The sequence below is a fragment of the Somniosus microcephalus genome, chromosome 10 (assembly GCF_052327205.1).
Source record: "Somniosus microcephalus isolate GS21.2 chromosome 10, FLI_Smic_1.0, whole genome shotgun sequence".
NCBI classification, from domain to species: Eukaryota; Metazoa; Chordata; class Chondrichthyes; order Squaliformes; family Somniosidae; genus Somniosus; species Somniosus microcephalus.
The window spans coordinates 229,732,660-229,754,703 of NC_140996.1; the positions used below are offsets into that span (position 1 = coordinate 229,732,660).

General features: G+C 48.3%; 1 protein-coding gene across 1 annotated transcript in view; it reads left to right on the plus strand.

Moving 5' to 3' along the window:
- Window positions 1-6,685: 6,685 nt before the first annotated feature.
- The window catches only part of LOC147112144 (transmembrane protein 164-like), a 52,688-nt gene continuing 37,329 nt past the window's right edge, over window positions 6,686-22,044 (plus strand). Inside the window, exon 1 of the mRNA XM_085999743.1 lies at window positions 6,686-7,736. Within this exon, the coding sequence (XP_085855869.1) occupies window positions 7,239-7,736 (498 nt within the window). The 5' untranslated portion in view covers window positions 6,686-7,238. The remainder of the gene's footprint in view (window positions 7,737-22,044) is intronic.

Below are 22,044 nucleotides of genomic sequence, written 5' to 3' on the forward strand. Positions count from 1 at the left end.
GTGCACAAGGACACCCAGGTCTCGTTGCACTTCCCCTTCTACCAATCTATTGCCATTTAGATAATAATCTGCCTTCCTGTTTTTGCCACCAAAGTGGACAACCTCACATTTATCCACATTATATTGCATCTGCCATGTTTCTGCCCAATCACCCAACCTGTCCAAATCATCCTGGAGTTTCTCGACATCCTCCTCACAGCACACTCGCCCACCCAGCTTTGTGTCACCTGCAAATTTGGAGATATTACATCTAGTTCCCTTGTCTAGATCATTAATATATATTGTGAATAGCTGGGGTCCAAGGACTGATCCCTGCGGTACTCCACTAGTCACTGCCTGCCACTCGGAAAAGGACCCATTTATTCCAACTCTTTGCTTTCTGTCTGCCAACCAGTTCTCTATCCAAGTCAATACCTTGCCCCCAATCCCATGTGCCTTAACTTTACATGCTAATCTCTTATGCGGGACCTTATCGAAGGCCTTCTGAAAGTCCAGATACACCACATCCACTGGTTCTCCTTTATCTATTTTACCAGTTACATCCTCAAAAAATTCCAGTAGATTAGTCAAGCACGATTTACCTTTTGTGAATCCATGTTGACTTTGTCCGATCCTGTCACTGTTTTCCAAGTGCTCTGCTATTACATCTTTTATAATGGACTGTAGCATTTTCCCCACTTCTGATGTCAGGCTTACCGGTCTGTAATTCCCCGTTTTCTCTTTACCACCTTTTTTGAATAGTGGGGTAACATTAGCCACCCTCCAATCCATGGGTACTGTTCCAGATTCCATCGAATGTTGGAAGATGACCAGCAATGCATCTACTATTTCTAGGGCCACTTCCTTAAGTACCCTAGGACGTAGATTATCAGGCCCTAGGGATTTATCGGCCTTCAATCCCATCAATTTCCCGAACACCATTTCCCTACAAATACTGATTTCTTTCAGTTCCTCCCTTTCATCAGACCCTATGTTCCCCGGCATCTCTGGGAGGTTATTTGTGTCCTCCTTTGTGAAGACAGAACCAAAATATGTATTTAGTTGGTCTGCCATTTCTTTGTTGCCCATTATAAATTCCCCTGATTCTGACTGCAAGGGACCTACGCTTGACTTCATCAATCTTTTTCTCTTTACATATCTATAAAAGCTTTTACAGTCAGTTTTTATGTTCCCTGAAAGCTTACTCTCATATTCCATTTTCCCCTTCTTAATTAATCCCCTTGTCCTCCTTTGTTGAATCCTAAATTGCTCCCAATCCTCAGGATTATTGCTTTTTCTGGCCAATTTATATGTCCTCTCCTTGGATCTTATGCTATCCCTAATTTCCCTTGTTAGCCACGGTTTAGTCACCTTTTTTGCTTTATTTTTGTGCCAAACTGGGATGAACATTTTCTGTAGTTCATCCATGCGGTCTTTGAATGTTTGCCATTGCCTATCCACCGTCAACCCTTTGAGTGACATTCCCCAATCAATCCTACCCAACTCGCGCCTCAGGCCATCGTAGTTTCCTTTATTTAAATTTAAGGCCCTAGTCTCTGAGTCAACTACTTCATTCTCCATCTTAATGAAGAATTCGATCATATTATGATTGCACCGACCCAAGGGGCCTTGTACAACAAGATTGCTAATTAATCCTTTCTCGTTACATAATACCCAGTCTAAGATGGCCTGATCTCTGGTTGGTTCCTCGACATATTGGTCCAGGAAACCATCCCGTAAACACTCCAGGAATTCCTCCTCCACAGTATTGTTACTAATTTGGTTAGCCCAATCTATATGTAGATTAAAGTCACCCATGATGACTGCTGTGCCCTTATTGCACGCTTCTTTAATTTCCCTTTTAATGCCATCCCCAACCTCCGCCTTACTGTTTGGAGGTCTATATACCACTCCCACTAACGTTTTCTGCCCCTTGGTATTTCTCAATTCTACCCATACAGATTCCACATCATCAGAGCTAATATCCTTCCTTATAATTGTGTTAATCCCTTCTTTAACCAGTAATGCTACCCCACCTCCCTTTTCTTTTTGCCTATCTTTCCTGAATATCGAATACCCCTGGATGTTGAGTTCCCAGCCTTGGCCATCCTTGAGCCACGTTTCCGTAATCCAAACCAAATCATATTCGTTTACCTCTATCTGCGCAGCCAATTCATCCACCTTATTACAAATTCTCCTCGCATTAAGACACAAAGCCTTCAGGCTTATTTTTTTAACATAGAAACATAGAAACATAGAAGATAGGAGCAGGAGTAGGCCATTTGGCTCTTCAAGCCTGCTCCGCCATTCAATGAGATCATGGCTGATCATCCAAATTCAGTACCCTGTCCCTGCCTTCTCCCCATCTCCCTTGATCCCTTTATCCTTAAGAAATATATCCAACTCTTTCTTGAATATATTTAATGAATTGGCCTCCACCGCCCTCTGTGGCAGAGAATTCCACAGGTTCACCACTCTCTGGGTGAAGAAATTCCTCCTCATCTCAGTCCTAAATGGCTTACCCCTTATCCTTAAACTATGATCCCTGGTTCTGGACTCCCCGGCCATCAGAAACATCCTTCCTGCATCTAGTCTGTCCAGGCCTGACAGAATTTTATAGGTTTCGATGAGATCCCCTCTCAATCTTCTAAACTCCAGTGAGTATAAGCCCAATCGACACAATCTCTCCTCATACGTCATTCCTGCCATCCCAGGTATCAGCCTGGTGAATCTTCGCTGCACTCCTTCCATGGCAAGAACATCCTTCCTCAGGTAAGGCGACCAAAACTGCACACAATACTCAAGGTGTGGTCTCATCAAGGCCCTGTACAACTGTAGCAAGACATCCTTGTTCCTGTACTCGAACCCTCTTGCTACGAAGGCCAACATACCATTTGCCTTCTTAACCGCCTGCTGCACCTGCATGCTTACCTTCAGCGACTGGTGCACAAGAACACCCAGGTCTCTTTGCACTTCCCTTCTCCCAATCTATTGCCATTCAAATAATAATCTGCCTTCCTGTTTTTGCCACCAAAGTGGATAACCTCACATTTATCCACATTATAGTGCATTTGCCATGTTTCTGCCCAATCACCCAACCTGTCCAAATCATCCTGGAGTTTCTCGGCATCCTCCTCACAGCACACATGCCCACCCAGCTTTGTGTCGTCTGCAAATTTGGAGATATTACATCTAGTTCCCTTGTCTAGATCATTAATATATATTGTGAATAGCTGGGGTCCAAGGACCGATCCCTGCGGTACCCCACTAGTCACTGCCTGCCACTCGGAAAAGGACCCGTTTATTCCAACTCTTTGCTTTCTGTCTGCCAACCAGTTCTCTATCCAAGTCAAGGAAGTTCCAGGCGCATGCGCTGCCTCTCCGGCGCACGCGTTCGACCTGTGAACCCCTTCCTTTAAGGGAACGGAAGTTCCGGTTTCCCGCACATGCGCAGTGCATGCACGAAACCGGCACTTTCGTTGGGCCTACGCGTGAGTACCCAGTGCGTACTCACCCGAGGGGACCCGAAGATCTGGCCCATTATGTCTGAATGCGCTTCAATAGTGTGACGTCACATCCGCGGTAATTATATCCACGTTTGTTTTGTATTTGTAGTGTGTCTGCGCAACTGTTAAAATACATGCTGCTAAAAGGTTTTGCCTCGCTATGCTGCGCAACCTACACTTTCCGTCCTGGCTACTTTGCCGTGCTCCCACCCTGTGTGTCCCTGGGTTCGGGTTAGAAAATATGGTCAACCTATCGTATAATCAAGTACCTTAGCTTTAGAAAGTAAACTGTAGTACACACACTAATTACAAAAGCAAAATGCTGCATTTAGGGTTAGGGATGTTGGAGATACTCAGCAGGCCGGGCAGCAATCGCGGGGAGAGAAAAAGAGTTAACGTTTCAGGCCGCTGACCCTTCGTCAGAACTGGAAAAGGTTTTAGAGATGTAACAGGTTTTAAGCAAGTGTAAGGGCAGGGAAAGGGCGGGGGGGAGGGGAGGAGAGATTAAACGACAAAAGGGATGATTGTACAAAGCAAAGGGTGCTGGTAATGGGACAAGTAAATAAAAGATGACTAGAAGAGCCTTTTGTAATAAAGGCTACCATTTGCTTTCCTAATTGCTTGCTGCACCTGCATAGATGCATTTAAGGACAAAGCTAGATAAGCATGACATACATTACATACAGGAAACTCTCGTTTAAACGGCAAAATTCATACTCTGAAAACAACACCCCAATAACCGGCAATGTTGCCGAGTCCGAGTCTCCCGCGGTGGCCGAGTTAGTCAGTGGGGGTAGTTCTCCACACTGCCACTACTCGGCTTCTTGGCGCTGTCGGAAGTTGGAACACCTCAATACCCCTGTACCAGGAGTCTGACTCTCCCGCGCTGCCGGTAGTACCCAATTACGATATACTGCACATTTCTTGATTTTTTAATTTTTGTTTCTTAAAAATGGCCTCGGTAGATAACCCTCTCCGTCATCCGGAATTTTTGCTCAACCGGCAGCACGCCGGTCCCGTCGGTGCCGGATACCAAAGAGTTTCCTGTATTCCATCTGCCATGTTCTCGCCCACTCACTGAGCCTGTCGAGATCCCCTTGAAGCCTCTTCACATCCTCTTCACAACTGACACTGCCACCTAGCTTTGTATCATCAGCAAATTTGGAAATATTACATTTAGTCCCCTCATCCAAATCATTGATACAGATTGTGAATAGCTGGGGCCCAAGCACTGATCCTTGCGGTACCCCACAATCAATCAACCGGCACCAGCCCGGTCCCGTCGGTGCCGGATACCAAAGAGTTTTCTGCAGTATTTACAGCACAGAACCAGGCCATTCAGCCCAACTGATCCATGCTCGTGTGTATGCTCCACACGGGCATCTGCCTGACCCACCTCATGAGTCCAGAAGAGGAGTAAATGGGAATGGCAGAATCATCTTTCAATATCTCTTTCAAAAAAGAGAAAAATTCTCGCTTCTTCAAAGAGCCAGCATAGGCACAATGGCCCGAATGGCCTCCCCCTGCGCTGTATCATTTCTATGTATCAGCCGTGGCTCAGTGGGCAGCACTCTCTCTCGCCTCTGAGTCAGAAGGTCGTGGGTTCAAGTCCCACTCCAGGGACTTGAGCAGAACAATCTAGGCAGACACTCCAGTGCAGTACTGAGGGAGTGCCGCATTGTCAGACAGGCAGTACTGAGGGAGCGCTGCACTGTCGGAGGGGCAGTACTGAGGGAGCGCCGCATTGTCGGAGGGGCAGTACTGAGGGAGCGCCGCACTGTCGGAGGGGCAGTACTGAGGGAGCGCCGCATTGTCGGAGGGGCAGTACTGAGGGAGCGCCGCACTGTCGGAGGGGCAGTACTGAGGGAGCGCCGCATTGTCAGACGGGCAGTGCTGAGGGAGCGCTGCACTGTCGGAGGGGCAGTACTGAGGGAGCGCCGCACTGTCGGAGGGACAATACTGAGGGAGCGCTGCACTGTCGGAGGGGCAGTACTGAGGGAGTGCCGCACTGTCGGAGGGGCAGTACTGAGGGAGTGCCGCACTGTCGGAGGGGCAGTACTGAGGGAGCGCCGCACTGTCGGAGGGGCAGTACTGAGGGAGCGCCGCACTGTCGGAGGGGCAGTACTGAGGGAGTGCCGCACTGTCGGAGGGGCAGTACTGAGAGAGCACCGCACTGTCGGAGGGGCAGTACTGAAGGAGTGCCGCACTGTCGGAGGGGCAGTACTGAGGGAGCGCCGCACTGTTGGAGGGGTAGTACTGAGGGAGCGCCTCACTGTCAGACGGGCAGTACTGAGGGAGTGCCACACTGTCGGGGGGGCAGTACTGAGGGAGCGCCACACTGTCGGAGGGGCAGTACTGAGGGAGCGCCGCACTGTCGGAGGGGCAGTACTGAGGGAGCGCCGCACTGTCGGAGGGGCACTACTGAGGGTGCGCCGCACTGACGGAGGGACAGTACTGAGGGATCACCGCACTGTCGGAGGGGCCGTCTTTCGGATGAGACGTTAAACCGAGGCCTCGTCTGCTCTCTCAGGTGGACGTAAAAGATCTGACGGCCACTATTTTGAAGAAGAGCAGAGGAGTTCTCCGCGGTTTCCTGGGGCCAATCCCTCAATCAACATCACTAAAAAAACAGGTGATCTGCTCATTATCACATTGCTGTTTGTTGGGAGCTTGCTGTGCGCAAATTACCTGCCGCGTTTCCTACATTACAACATCGCTTTCAAAGTACTTTTTTTTAAATTCGTTTATGGAATGTGGGCGTCGCTGGCAAGGCCAGCATTTATTGCCCCTCTCGACTTCATTGGCAGTAAAGCGCTTTGGGATGTCCGGTGGTTGTGAACGGCGCGGTGGGAAATGCGAGGAGTTTATTTTCTTTCCCCCACCTCACCAGCAGCTGCCATCTGAAAAGACACATTAATTACAGCATTCTTTCAGTAAACACTGCTGCTAATTGGAGGGGAACTGCCTGAGTGGAGTAGTTCAACAATACAGCTCCAGTGGTGCCTGCTCCCCGTTCTTTTTCTGGTGTGTGTATAGAGAGGGGGCAGGTGTGGACCTCTGGTTGGTTTAGGGGAGGGATTGTGACGCCAGGCAGGGCAGGTGTGGGTTGGTGGGCGGCTGCAGGTGAGCGGAGAAGTCTGCGCCCACAGGTTGTCCTGTCTTGTCGCTGTCTAGTGTGGGTGTGTCAGCCACACGCCACACGCCACACGCAGCAGCAGCAACAACAGCAGCAAGAGCGAGCAAAAAACGAAAGGAAAGCAGCGATGAAAATGGCCCCATTTTCAGGAACAACTTTTTAAAAGCTTGGGGAGGGGGAGAGAGCGACAGAGGTGGCCATCGGTTCTCAGCCAGAAGACCAACACCCCACCCCCAGGACCACCTCAGCACTGTCGCCAGTTGGGAACTTCTTCACACGGGAAATCTCATCGAGGGGGAAGAACAAGAATTGCAAAGAATTTTTTTTCTGGATTTAAAAAAAAGAGTGAGAAGGATTGAATGCCCGGAAACCTCAACCTCGAGTCAAAATCATCTGATTTCAAACCAAAAAGAAAGTCATTTGTAGATTAAAACAATCTTTCCTATTTAAAAAAAAAGACCTTTTTTCCCCAGTTGCACATATTTTTCTATTGTTTCTGAAGGAGAAAGAGGTTGGTGTGATTTTGCAACTTTTCTCCCATTTTGTGTATTTATTTAATGCAAGGACCAGGAACAGTGCAAGATTTCCTTTTCTAATTTAAAATCTATTCCCAGCCCATGAGCCTGACTGGCTGGGGAAATTTCATCTTGAAGAAGCACAACCCAGGATTAGGTTTCACTTTGCTGTGCTGTTGGTTGTGGGAGGGTTTCGAGGTCCCAGCGGTCCAGCCCAGCTTTTTGCGGTTGGTTGTTCTGAAGATGCCCAGCTTGGAGCTGGGCAACCTCTTGGACGTGGTGTACGGCGGCGTGGACCCCAGCATCACCGGCAACGGCGGGCAGGAGTGCGCCGCCTTCCTCTCGGTCGGGCAACGCGTGCTGGAAACTGCCCTCATGGTCGCCGTTTCCTCTCTCCAAATCCTGGTGGCCTGCAGGAAGATCGGAGGTGGCTTTTGGGAGGCGCTGGGAGTGTCCCCGCAGGAGCGACAGGAGGCGCTGGGCAAAAACCTCCTGCAGGCAGCCCTGTGCTTGACCTTTGGCCTGGAGATTGGGTTTAAGTGTGCTACGAAAACGCTCATCTACTTACTGAATCCGTGCCATGTTCTTACTGCCGTGCAGGTAGGTTGTCTTTTATTTCTTCCCCCCCCCCCCCCCCATTTATATTGCCTTTTTATGTATCTCATCTACTTCGGTTATCGTGTTTTGGAGAAAGGTTTTGAGGGGAAGCTAGATAAGCACAGGAGGGGAGAAAACATAGAAACATAGAAGATAGGAGCAGGAGTCGGCCATTCGGCCCCTTGAGCCTGCTCCGCCATTCAATGAGATCATGGCTGATCATCCAAATTCAGTACCCTGTCCCTGCCTTCTCCCCATATCCCTTGATCCCTTTAGTCTTAAGAAATATATCTAACTCCTTCTTGAATATATTTAATGAATTGGCCTCAACTGCCCTGTGTGGTAGAGAATTCCACAGGTTCCCCACTCTCTGGGTGAAGAAATTCCTCCTCATCTCTGTCCCAAATGGCTTACCCCTTATCCTTAGACTGTGACCCCTGGTTCTGGACTCCCCCGCCATCGGGAACATCCTTCTAGGATTAGAAGGGTGTGCTGATGGGGTGAGAGGAAGAGGGGTGTAGGGTGGGAGGAGGCTGGTGTGGAGCATAAAGACTGGCACGGACCAGTTGGGCCGAATGGCCTGTTTCTGTGCTGTACATTCTATGTAATTCCTTGTAATTGTTGTGAGTCACAAGATAGGTGGGTGGAGAAGGGCATGTCAGGCCATCCTGTTTTTCTATCGACCCCTCCCCGTCACAGCTTCTGGCCATTTCATCAAGGAGTCAAGAAAGAAAGACAGACTTGCATTTCTATAGCACCTTTCACAACCTCAGGACGTCCCAAAGTGCTTTGCAGCCAATGAAGTACCTTTTTGGAGTGTGGTCACTGTTGTAATGTAGGAAACGCGGCAGCCAATTTGCGCACAGCAAGCTCCCGCGAACAGCAATGTGATGATGACCAGATAAACTCTTTTTTAGTGATGTTGATTGAGGGATAAATATTGTCCAGGACACCGGGGAGAACTCGCTTGCTCTTCTTCCAAATACTTTTCGAGCACCTGTCTTCCTGTGAGGTACCCGTTCCATTCCAAACCAGTCGAATACTTAGTTTCCAATCAGTTCCAGTCCAATACTCAGTTTCCAAGCCATTCCAATCCAATCCAATACTCAGTTTCCAATCCGCTCTGTTTCTTTAGCCAACTCTACCCGCCTGGCGGGAAGTTGGCGAATCCAGCAAGTTTATTCGGGTGTTGCGGCCAACTGTGTGTTGGGGACTGGCATTCTACTTGGCTAATATAAAAGACTCTGTATCTAGCTTTATTTCTATGTGCCCGCCCGTCGGTCAATTCCTTTTAGGGATTTTTCCCCTCAGAATTCAGCCCCTCGTCATTAGATAACCTTAACTGACAGCTTCATAATCGACAGGAGCAGAACTTCTCCCAAAGGCTTAATGGGTGAATGTATTGCCTGGTGTCGCACCACGCCATCCAGGCCAGGGAGGTGCCATGTCTGCACTCGGCTCGCCAATCTCGGCTAGGGTGGCCGTGTTTGAGGGAAGGGCCCGACAATTAGCTTCAATGCCCTTGGAGTCGGGGAGAGAAAATAACCAGTTGTGATGTCCTGGCCAAATCCCTCAACCAACATCAACAAAAACAGATGATCTGGTCGTTATCTCATTGCTGTTTGTGGGAGCTTGCTGTGCGTAAATTGGCTGCCGCGTTCCCTACATTACAACAGTGACCACACTTCAAAAGTACTTCAGATGTTCTGAGGTAGTGCACGGTGCTATAGATATGCAGGTTCTCTCCTTCCTCCTGTCTCTCCTGTCTTTCCTGTCTCCTTCCTGTCTTTCCTGTCTCCTTCCTGTCTTTCCTGTCTCCTTCCTGTCTTTCCTGTCTCCTTCCTGTCTTTCCTGTCTCTTCCTTCGTTCTCTCCTCCCTCCTTTCCTTCTTTCTGTCCTCTCCTATTTCCCTCCTTCCTTCCTTCGAGTTGTCCTTGAGATGAGGTAATGAAGGATAAGTTGCACCTTCTGACTAATACCCCAACATCCTGGGGACAGCTGGAGAGAAGTTTGTTTTGGTGGGTGGGGAGAAGATATCGCAGGTTTGTCTTTGCGAGTGGAATATGGTGTGTGAACAGTTCAACAGGACGGTGGGCATTGCACTTCAATTATGTAATACCGGAAAATCCCAATACGTGGAACTCTACTTATACTTTGGAATTTGCTAATGTGAAGAGCTTCATGATTGACCCTCCTGTCGTTAATGGTTCAGCTATTGATAATGGAATGTGTAGAACAATCCTGGTTAGATTGCAGCTGCCATTTTCAGCAAATTATGATGGTTATGGCAGAGATTGAGGTGGGTTTGAGCCAAATGACCGGTTAATTTAATATTTTAAATTGGAAATGATTAACTATTGCCACGTATCCAGCGTTATTAGCTATTCATGGAATGGGAGGGTGATTAATGACAAATAATTGATCCTAAACTTGCTGAGTACACAAAGCACAGCCATAAAAGTCTACGTTATAAATTTGCCAGCATTTTTATTAATTCCCGACCCAGCCCCAGTTGCTACATTGGTGTGGGACTGGAGTCATGTATAGGCCCAGACCGGGTAATGTCCTTTCCTAAAGGACATCAGTGAACCAGTTGGGACAATCCAACAGCTTCATGGTCACTTTTACTGGTACCTGTTCTTTATTTCCAGATTTTGTTTTTTTAAAATTAAATTCAAGTTCTCAAACTCCCGTGGTGGGATTTGAACTTGGCGTTCTCTGGCGTATTAGTTCCCTTTGCAGCAGGGATGACAGAATTTCCACTCCTGAATATTATTCAGTCTGATTAGTATTTTCTCTCTCTAGCCTAGGAGACCAGTTTATTTTATGTCTACACTTGCAGAAAGAGGCCATTCGGAATTCTCATCCTTGTGTTCAAATCCCTCCGTGGCCTCATCCCTCCCTATCTCTGTAACCTGCTCCAGCCCAACTGCCATCCGAGATCTCTGCGCTCCTCCAATTCTGCCCTCTTGAGCATCCCCGATTATAATCACTCCACCATCGGCGGCCATGCCTTCAACTGCTAAGACCCCAAGCTCTGGAATCCCCTCCCTAAACCTGAAGGGATTATTACTAGTCCTAGCCCCTTTAGGGCTACCCTGGATCAGGCGTATTCCCCAGACGTTCATTTTCAACTAAAGTTTGAGAGAGCCGAATCCTAAAGATGCTTAATTGGGCCTAAAGGTCCAGACTATCTCTCCCTAAAGGAAAGGAACAACCTGAGGATGTTACCATCCTCCAGATAGCACTTTTAATAAGTTTAGCTAGACTGTAACCTTCCGGATATTATGAGGGTCTGGAAAACTCCCTCAGAATTCTGCAACTCCTCACCAAAGAGCTTACAGAGATTGAGTTCGCGAGTTTGATACAGAAGTATTATGTGAGACAATTCTAAAAATATATAGATTTATTAAAGAACCGACATGTAATTACAGTAGGTGTTTCAATCGCAACATTAACAGTTCCAAAAACAGAAAGCTTTTACAATCTTATTATCAAAGATCCTTATTCTCAAATCTTAACTTCTCTACAGTGGCAGCACGGTGGCATAGTGGTTAGCACTGTTGCCTCACAGCGCCAGGGACCCGGGTTCGAATCCAGCCTCGGGTGACTGTCTGTGTGGAGTTTGCACATTCTCCCCGTGTTTGTGTGGGTTTCCTCCGGGTGCTCCGGTTTCCTCCCACAGTCCAAAGATGTGCGGGTTAGGTTGATTGGCTATGATAAATTGACCCTTTAGTGTTAGGGGGATTAAATACGTGGGGTTACGGGGATAGGGTGGGATATGTGTTGGTGTAGGGGTTACAGGGATCGGGTGGGATATGTGTCAGTGCAGGCTCGATGGGCCGAAATGGCCTCTATCTGCACTGTGGGGTTTCTGTGATTCTACAGTTTTACAGTTCTTAGTCTTATTCAGGATATCCACCAAAATCAAATACAGTACCGTTGATCCCCGAGATACAAAGAGTTGTAGACTTACAGCGCCTGCCTCTGAAGCCTGAGAATCGCTTTGCCCCTTTACAGCGAATCTATCACCCCATTTGAAAGTTCAATATTTCTATCCTTTCTCAGTGGTATTTCCTTTGCAGTTTTCTGCTGATGTAAGCTAATTATCTCTAGTCATTTTTCTGCTGACCCCTGCTATTCTTAGTTAGATCAGCTGGTAGCATTAAGAATTATGTCTCTACCCTAGGTATTCGAAGCTCACCATAAAAACTGGTGTAACAGCAGTTGCATCTATTTGATGTCATTCTTACCAAGGTCTTCTGTTTGTGTCTTTTTACAACGTGTAAATTAAAACACCTCAACCAGGGTGATCTATGCAATTCTTAGTTACCTCAGCTGGTTGCAACACAGAATCGTGTCTCCTGTGTTTCATTTGATGTCATTTTTACGAAGGTATATGTTTCTTAATTTTCTCTGTTTCTGTCCGAAGTGTAATTTAGGACACCTTAACAGGGTGTACCATTGTGTTCTTTCCAAAGCTGCAGACTTCAGGAGCCTCCAACCTCCTGTTTCAATAAGGTTATTGATTCGGTGTCAACAACTTATCTTATCTCAATAGCTTGTATGCTGTTAACCATACAGCTTTTCATAGCCAGGTTTCTAGATTTCCAGACCCAGTTTGTCATGAAAAAAATTCTGCTAATCTCTCTGGTTCTTTTGTAAATTACCTTAAATCTGTGTTCTCTGGAAGTGTAAGCTTTTTCAAAAAAAAAAATATATATATATTTGGAAATAAACTTCAATATAGGATTGGCTGCTGCTTATGTTGCACAGAACTTCGTTTCGATCTTTCATGTTTTTACTGTTACTGGACTAATGTCCCGTTAGGGAAGGAAAGCTGCTGTCTTTCCCTGGTCCCACATCAACATGGTGGACTCTTAACTGCCCTCTGAAGTGGCCCAGCGAGCCCCTCACTTGTATCGAACTACCACCACAGTGGGTCAAGAATGGCCAATAAGTGCTGGCCTTGCCAGCGGCGCCCACATCTCCAGATCAACTTAGGAAAACGTCTGGGGAGACTTCAAAACCTGGTTTCAAAGGTGGAAAAGAGAGTTTACCGATCCATTTTTTACTTTTATTTCCAAAAATAATATCTCTGCTCACTGTGAGGGATCCGCTCTGATTAGCACTCTTTCCGTCTGCACAGTTGACTGGGGAGATTTGAGGTACCTTGGGCCGTATCTTCATAGATTCATAGAATAGAATCATCGAAACCTACAGCACAGGAGGAGGCCATTCGGCCCGTCGTGCCTGTGCCGGCTCTTTGAACGAGCCGTCGTGCTCAGTCCCACTCCCCCCGCTGTGTGTCCGTAACCCTGTCAGTTCCTCGTCCTCCAGAACCCGTCCAACTCCCTTTTACAATTATTGATGGAATCAGCTTCCGCCACCTTTCCAGGTCGAGCGTTCCCGATCCCCACAACTCTCCGAGTGAAAACATTTCTCCTCCTCTCCCCTCGAGATCTTTCGCCAATGATTTTGAATCGATGACCTATATTGACCCACTCGCCAGAGAGAATATTTTTTCTCCATCTGCTCGATCAAAACCTCTCATCATCTTGAAAGCCTCGATTAGATCACCTCTTAACCTTCTCTGTTCCAAAGAGAACAGTCCCAACTTTTCCAACTTCTCATAACTGAAGTCCCTCATCCCGGGTAACATCCTGGTAAACCTCATCTGCACCCTTTCCAAGGCCTTTCCATCTTTCCTGAAGTGCGGGGCCCAGAATTGTCCGCAATACTCCAGCTGAGGCCTAACCAGTGATTTACAAAGTTCTTATCTGTTCTTATTCCTAAAGTTCTTATCTTGTCTGTTATTCCTGGGTGTGTTAATGCCCAGCATCATGAAATCGACTACTGCTGGCTGTGTCTGCATTCTGGTGGCTGAGAATTCTGTTTTTAGAGTAAGTTGGGTGATCACAAAAGGCATCAAGGGGTATGGGGAGAGAGCGGGAATATGGTTTTGAGATAGAGGATCGGCCATGATCAAATTGAATGGCAGAGCAGGCTCGAAGGGCCGAATGGCCGACTCCTGCTCCTATTTTTCTATGTTTCTATCTGTGCTGTTTGACTCTCTGTGATCCTCTATACTGTCCCAGCCGCTGCATTTTTACATTGAAGCGTTTGATTAACTAAATTCACAGAATCATAGAAACTTGCGCCACAGAAGGAGGCCATTTGGCCCATCGTATCTGAGCCGGCCGACAAAGAGCTATCCCACTCTCCAGCTCTTGGTCCGTAGCCCTGTAGGTTACGGCACTTCAAGTGCACATCCAAGTACTTTTTAAATGTGATGAGGGTTTCTGCCTCTACCACCCTTTCAGGCAGTGAGTTCCAGACCCCCACCACCCTCTGGGTGAGAAAAGTTCTCCTCAAATCCCCTCTAATCCTTCTACCAATTACTTTAAATCTCTGCCCCCTGGTTATTGACCTCTCTGCTAAGGGAAATAGGTCCTTCCTATCCACTCTATCTCGGCCCCTCGTAATTTTATACACCTCAATTAAATCTCCCCTCAGCCTCCTCTGTTCCAAAGAAAACAACCCCAGCCTCTCCAATCTTTCCTCATCGCTAAAATTCTCCAGCCCAGGCAACACCCTCGTAAATCTCCTCTGTACCCTCTCCAGTGCAATCACAGAAGTTAATTTTATGATTGCACGAACACCACTGATGAGTTAGATTAAAAAAAGACTTGCATTTCTACAGCGCCTTTCACGACCTCAGGACGTCCCAAAGCGTTTACAGCCAATGAAGTACTTTTTGAAGTGTAGTCACTGTTGTAATGTAGGAAACGCGGCAGCCAATTTGCGCACAGCAAGCTCCCACAAACAGCAATGAGATAATGGCCAGGTCATCTGTTTTTAGTGATGTCGATTGAGTGATAAATAATAACCTCAGGAGAACTCCCTTGCAAAGGCTGAACAGGCTGGGGCGCTCTCCCCTGGAAAAGAGAAAGCTGAGGGGTGACCTGGTAGCGGTCTTTAAAATTATGAAGAGGTTCGATAGGGTAGGCGTAAAACAGATGTCTCCACTTGAGGGCGAGACCAGAACTAGGGGCCATAAATATAAGATAGTCACTAATAAATCCAACAGGGAACTCAGGAGAAACTTCTTTACCCAGAGAGTGGTGAGAATGTGGAACTTGCTACCACAGGGAGTGGTTGAGGCGAATAGCAGAGATACATTTAAGGGGAGGATAGATAAGCACATGAGGGAGAAAGGAACAGAAGGATATGCTGATAGGGTGAGATGAAGAGGGGGTGGGAGGAGGCTCGTGTGGAGCAGAAACACCGGCAGGGACCAGTTGGCCTGTTTCTGTGCTGTAAATTCTGTTCGGTAGTCTAGCGCCGCGTTCTCTTATCATGCTCCTGGTGCCGGCTGCGATGTATAGCCTGCGGTTGTGCCAAATAAACAGGGAGATTATTATACTGCTCCTGCCACGCGGGCTTCGCGCAGACTGCAGCGGCACCACAGGCAATCTTGCTGGATTCGCTAAGGCCGGTAGCCGGGATCAGGTCAACTGACCGAGGGCCAGCGACCACAGCATAAAACTCGGACTGGTGCACCCACCCCCCACCACCCTCCCCCTGTATGGTTACCGTCAATCATTCACTGCTACTTCAAGTGAGGCCCGTTTGTCATCACGGCCGATCCTGCTCGGTAAATGGGCGGATTCTGCAGCTCTTCGACTGCCTTCTTCTATTGATGCAGGGCAGCGATTCTGAAGGGAATCAGAATAACACAAGGACTGCAGCAGTTCAAGAAGGAGGCTCACCACCACATTCTCGAGGGCAACTAGGGATGGGCAATAAATGCCGGCCTTGCCAGCAACGCCCACATCCCAGGAACGAATTTAAAAAATGTTCCATTGAAGGAGCTGAACCCGATTTTTGGCCTGGAGGGTTTGCTCTCTCATTTCTCTTGAACTGTAAATAGCTTGCCCAATACCAGTGTCAGCCAGTGGCTCAGTGGGCAGCACGCTCACCTTGGAGTCAGAAGGTTCGTGGGTTCAAGCCCCCCCCCTCCAGAGATTTGAGCACAAAATCTAGGCTGACACTCCAGTGCAGTACTGAGGGAGCGCCGCACTGTCGGAGGGGCAGTACTGAGGGGGGGCAGCACTGAGGGAGCGCCGCACTGTCGGAGGGGCAGTACTGAGGGAGCGCCGCACTGTCGGAGGGGCAGTACTGAGGGAGCGCCGCACTGTCGGAGGGGCAGTACTGAGGGAGCGCCGCACTGTCGGAGGGGCAGTACTGAGGGAGCGCCGCACTGTCGGAGGGGCAGTACTGAGGGAGCGCCGCACTGTCGGAGGGACAGTACTGAGGGAGTGCTGCACTGTCGGAGGGGCAGTACTGAGGGAGCGCTGCACTGTCGGGGGGGCAGTACTGAGGGAGTGCCGCACTGTTGGAGGGGCAGTACTGAGGGAGCGCTGCACTGTCGGACTGCTGAACTCCCCTGTTCTTCCTCAACATAGTGTTACAGGATCTTTTACATCTACCCGAGAGGGCAGACGGGGCCTCGGTTTAACGTCTCAGCTGAAAGGCGGTACCCCTGACAGTGCGGCACTCCCTCAGTACTGCCCCTCCGACGGTGCGGCGCTCCCTCAGTACTGCCCCTCCGACAGTGCGGCGCTCCCTCAGTACTGCCCCTCCGACAGTGCGGCGCTCCCTCAGTACTGCCCCTCCGACAGTGCAGTGCTCCCTCAGTTCTGCCCCTCCGACAGTGCAGTGCTCCCTCAGCACTGTCCCTCCGACAGTGCAGCACTCCCTCAGCACTGCACTGGGAGTGTCGGCCTGGATTTTTGTGCTCATGTCTCTGGAGTGGGACTTGAACCCACAATCTCCTGACTCTGAGGAGAGTCTAATATTGGGCGTTGTACATAATCGGGAGCTGCCTCGGATGTTTGGTCAGGAGATATCAGTTGCACCTAGTTGTTGCACTAAAGTGTAATCGTGCGGTGGGATGTTGCAATTCTGGTCTCATTAACAGTAGAGATGGACTTTCCCAAAAGTCCATATAAATAAAGGAATCGCTTTTCAGAAATGATAACGTCCGTTTCTGTGGAAAGTAGGAAATAAGTAACCAGTGCATTTTAATCCTGCACTAACATAAAACCTGAATTATTTAGGTGGCGTTCAAAATACTCTTAGAAGATAGGCTGGAAGAACTGGAATAGTAGAGAGAGAGAGAGAGCGTAGGTCAAAGGCCATTTCTCATCCTTTGTTTTCCAGCGTTTCAATGCCACGGTAAGTTGTGGTTTCTACCCTATGGTTGCAGTGATCAAACTGTGCCCTGTGAACCCTATGTGATTATAAACCCTAGTTATAAAGGGGAAAAGAAAGACTTGCATTTCTATAGCGCCTTTCACGACCACCGGACGGCCCAAAGCACTTCACAGCCAATGAAGTACTTTTTTTGAAGTGTAGTCACTGTTGTAATGTGGGAAACGCGGCAGCCAATTTGCGCACAGCAAGCTCCCACAAACAGCGATGTGATAATGACCAGATCATCTGTTTTAGTGATGTTGGTTGAGGGACACCGGAGAGAACTCCCCTGCAAAGACTGAACAGACTGGGGCTCTTTACTCTAGAAAAGAGAAGGCAGAGGGGTGACCCGATAGGAGGTCTTCAAGATAATCGTTGGGTTTGATAGGGTAGACTTATGAAGTGTAGTCACAGTTGTAATGTAGGATTGTAACGTGGTGTTGCAGCTGGTGCACGAGGGCCGCGCAGCTTAGAGGGAACATTGCTTGCGAATTTTACTACATTAAAGGCGCTATATAACTGCAAATTGTAGAGCTATAAAATACACTTCCTAAGAGCTGGTGCCTCCCCTTTGCAGCCTGATCGTCTTGAGGTCATCGAAAACTCTGCCGCCCGTGTCCTAACTCTCACCAAGTCCCGTTCGCCCATCACCCCCTGTGCTCGCTGATCTACACTGGCTCCCGGTTAAGCAGCACCTCGATTTCAAAATTCTCATCCTTGTTTTCAAATCCCTCCATGGCCTCACCCCTCCCTACCTCTGTAATCTCCTCCAGCCCCACAACCCCCCCCCCCCCGCCCCCGAGATGTCTGCGCTCCTTTAATTCTGCCCTCTTGAGCATCCCTGATTAGAATCGCTCCACCATTGGTGGCCGTGCCTTCTGTTGCCTGGGCCCTAAGCTCTGGAATTCCCTCCCTAAACCTCTCCGCCTCGCTACCTCTCTTTCCTCCTTTAAGACGCTCCTTAAAACCGACCTCTTTGACCAAGCTTTTGGTCACCTGCCCTAATTTGTCCTAATGTGGCTCGGTGTCAAATCTTTTGTCTTAAAATACTCCTGTGCAGCGCCTTGGGATGTTAAAGGCGCTATATAAATACAAGTTGTTGTTGCTGTTGATCCTCCACCTTCGAGAGGAGCACAGAGCCCAGCACTGAGGGGAAATGCTACATGTGGAAGAGCTTTGTTTGCAGAGGTCGGTGTCGTTAGATGGGTAAATTTCAATCAGTAGTTTGTTGACGTTGAGTGCTCAAAGCCATGCCGTACGTAGCCTCCAGCCTGACTCTGCCTTCTAGCTTGACTGTTCTTATCTACTTGGCACCTGAACTGTAACCTGATCCCGTCTGGGGAAGCATTCCCTTCAAACTGAATTTGCTTTCAAACGGAACAAAAGAGTTCAGCGACACAAAGGAAGCAGCGATCGGCTTTTGTAAAATAAAAGCTTGTGCACCGAGTAAGGTGATCACCCGCCAACGCAGTACACCGCATCCTCTGTTAACCATGACGGCAATATGCCATCGCTGCGCATGGAGCAGTGACTCAGCGAGAGTGAGAGTCATCAGTTGTTCACACAAGATGGTCACTGCCCAATCAAAGCAGTGTTACGTAAACTCGAGGAACAGCACCTCATCTTCCGATTAGACACTTCACAGCCTTCCGGGCTCAACATCGAGTTCAACAATTTCAGATCATTACCTCGGCCCCCATTACATTTTTGCTTACATTTTATCCACATCTTTGTTTTGGCCCTTCCTCCCCCACCCTCTCTTTTCTCTCTCCCACATGGCAGCTGTCTCCCATTCTGCCAGCGCATTTCACACCTAATCTAGAGCCGTCTTTTGTCTCCACTAGTCCTATCACCATCTCGTCTGGTTTTGAATACCTCTTAATGTCTCTTCACTTCTTTTGTTCTGTCCCAGCCTGGCCTTTTTCAATCTATTTCATTTCCTTTCCAGTTTTGAAAAAGGGTTCACCCGAAACGTCGACTCTAATTTCTCTCCACGGATGTTGCCTGGCCTGCTGAGTTTTGCCAGCATTTTCTGTTGTTATTTCCGAAAATAGTCTGTGTCTAGCGTTCTTATCTGTGCGATCACACCTGGTGCATCCAGCTGTAGTTAAACTAACCTTGTTGAAGTTGTGAAGTGATCTCTCATAACCCAGAAGGCTTTCTCTCCCCAATTAGTGAGACATTGGCTTTTACAGAGAGAGACCAGTAATAGTAAAGAAAGGAATTTAGTTCCTTGGCATATCCCGAAAGAAAAGAAAGACTTGCATCGCGCCACACAAGTGCCAGGCAATGACTATCTCCATCAAGTGAGTGTCTAACCACTGCCGCATGACATTCAATGGCATTACCATCGCCGAATCCCCCACCATCAACATCCTGGGGGTCACCATTGACCAGAAACTTAACTGGGCCAGCCACATAAATACTGTGGCTACAAGAGCAGGTCAGAGGCTGGGTATTCTGCGGCGAGTGTCTCACCTCCTGACTCCCCAAAGCCTTTCCACCATCTACAAGGCACAAGTCAGGAGTGTGATGGAATGCTCTCCACTTGCCTCGATGAGTGCAGCTCCAACAACACTCAAGAAGCTCGACACCATCCAGGACAAAGCAGCCCGCTTGATTGGCACCCCATCCACCACCTTAAACATTCACTCCCTCCACCACCGGCGTACCGTGTCCGCAGTGTGTACCATCTACAAGATGCACTGCAGCAACTCGCCAAGGCTTCTTCAACAGCACCTCCCAAACCCGTGATCTCTTCCACCTAGAAGGACAAGGGCAGCAGGCACATGGGAACACCAGCACCCCCAAGTTCCCCTCCAAGTCACACACCATCCTGACTTGGAAATATATCGCTGATCCTTCATCGTCGCTGGGTCAAAATCCTGGAACTCCCTCCCTAACAGCACTGTGGTAGCACCTTCACCACACGGACTGCAGTGGTTCAAGAAGGCTCACCACCACCTTCTCAAGGGCAATTAAGGATGGGCAATCAATGCCGGCCTTGCCAGTGATGCCCACATTCTGAAACTTATTACAAAAAAATTTCTGCAGCACCTTTCACAACATCAGGACGTCCCAAAGTGCTTTACAACCAATGAAGTACTTTTGAAGTGTAGTCACTGCTGTAATGTGGGAAACGTGACAGCCAATTTGCGCACAGCAAGCTCCCACAAACAGCAATGTGATAATGACCAGATAATCTGTTTTAGTGATGTTGATTGAGGGATAAATATTGGCCCCAGGACACTGGGGCGAACTCCCCTGCTCTTCTTCGAAATAGTGCCGTGGGATCTTTTACGTCCACCTGAGAGAGCAGACGGGGCCTCGGTTTAAAGTCTCATCCAAAAGACGGCACCTCCGACAGTGTGGCGCTCCCTCAATACAGCACTGGGAGTATCAGTCTGGATTTTTGTGCTCAAGTCTCTGAAGAGGGACTTGAACCCACGACCTTCTGACTCAGCGGCGAGATTGCTGCCCACTGAGCCAATAGCTGACCTAAAGCACGTCACATACAATGATTTACTGATGTGTAGTCACTGTTGCTATCGAGGGAAATGCAGCAGCCATTTTGCACACAGCAAGGCCCCACCAACTGTAACTATAGTGCAAAGAGACCTGGGTGTTCTTGTGCACCAGTCGCTGAAGGTAAGCATGCAGGTGCAGCAGGCGGTTAAGAAGGCAAATGGTATGTTGGCCTTCGTAGCAAGAGGGTTCGAGTACAGGAACAAGGATGTCTTGCTACAGTTGTACAGGGCCTTGGTGAGACCACACCTTGAGTATTGTGTGCAGTTTTGGTCGCCTTATCTGAGGAAGGATGTTCTTGCCATGGAGGGAGTGCAGCGAAGATTCACCAGACTGATACCTGGGATGGCAGGAATGACGTATGAGGAGAGATTGTGTCGATTGGGCTTATACTCACTGGAGTTTAGAAGATTGAGAGGGGATCTCATCGAAACCTATAAAATTCTGTCAGGCCTGGACAGACTAGATGCAGGAAGGATGTTTCTGATGGCCGGGGAGTCCAGAACCAGGGGTCATAGTTTAAGGATAAGGGGTAAGCCATTTAGGACTGAAATGAGGAGGAATTTCTTCACCCAGAGAGTGGTGAACCTGTGGAATTCTCTGCCACAGAGGGCGGTGGAGGCCAATTCATTAAATATATTCAAGAACGAGTTGGATATATTTCTTACGGCTAAAGGGATATGGGGAGAAGGCAGGGACAGGGTACTGAATTTGGATGATCAGCCATGATCTCATTGAATGGTGGAGCAGGCTCGGAGGGCCGAATGGCCGACTCCTGCTCCTATCTTCTATGTTTCTATGTTAACTCTGTTCCTCTCTCCACAGATGCTGCCTGACCGGCTGAGTACTTCCAGCATTTTCAGTTTTTAGAACTAGTTGATTTTTTTTTTCTTTAGCCGTGTCTCCGTCATTGCCCCTAATCGTGTCTCTGAAGGGCCTTGGGATGTTTTTCTACGTTAAAGGCTTTGTATCAATGCAGGCTGTTGAGAACTGACCAAAGCAGTGATCAGAGGGAGAGGTTTTTAAAATTGAAACATAGAAAATAGGAGCAGGAGTAGGCCATTCGGCCCCTCGAGCCTGCTCCACCATTTGATGAGATCATGGCTGATCATCCAAATTCAGTACCCTGTTCCTGCCTTTTCCCCATATCCCTTGATCCCTTTGGCCTTAAGAAATATATCCAACTCCTTCTTGAATATATTTAATGAATTGGCCTCTACTGCCTTCTGTGGTAGAGAATTCCACAGGTTCACCACTCTCTGGGTGAAGAAATTCCTCCTCATCTCAGTCCTAAATGGCTTACCCCTTATCCTTAGACTGTGACCCCTGGTTCTGGACTCCCCAACCATCGGGAACATCCTTCCTGCATCCAGTCTGTCTAGTCCTGTTAGAATTTTATAAGTTTCAATGAGATCCCCTCTCATTCTTCTAAACTCCAGCGAGTATAAGCCCAATTGACCCAATCTCTCTTCATACGTCATTCCTGCCATCCCAATTATCAGTCTGGTGAATCTTCGCTGAACTCCCT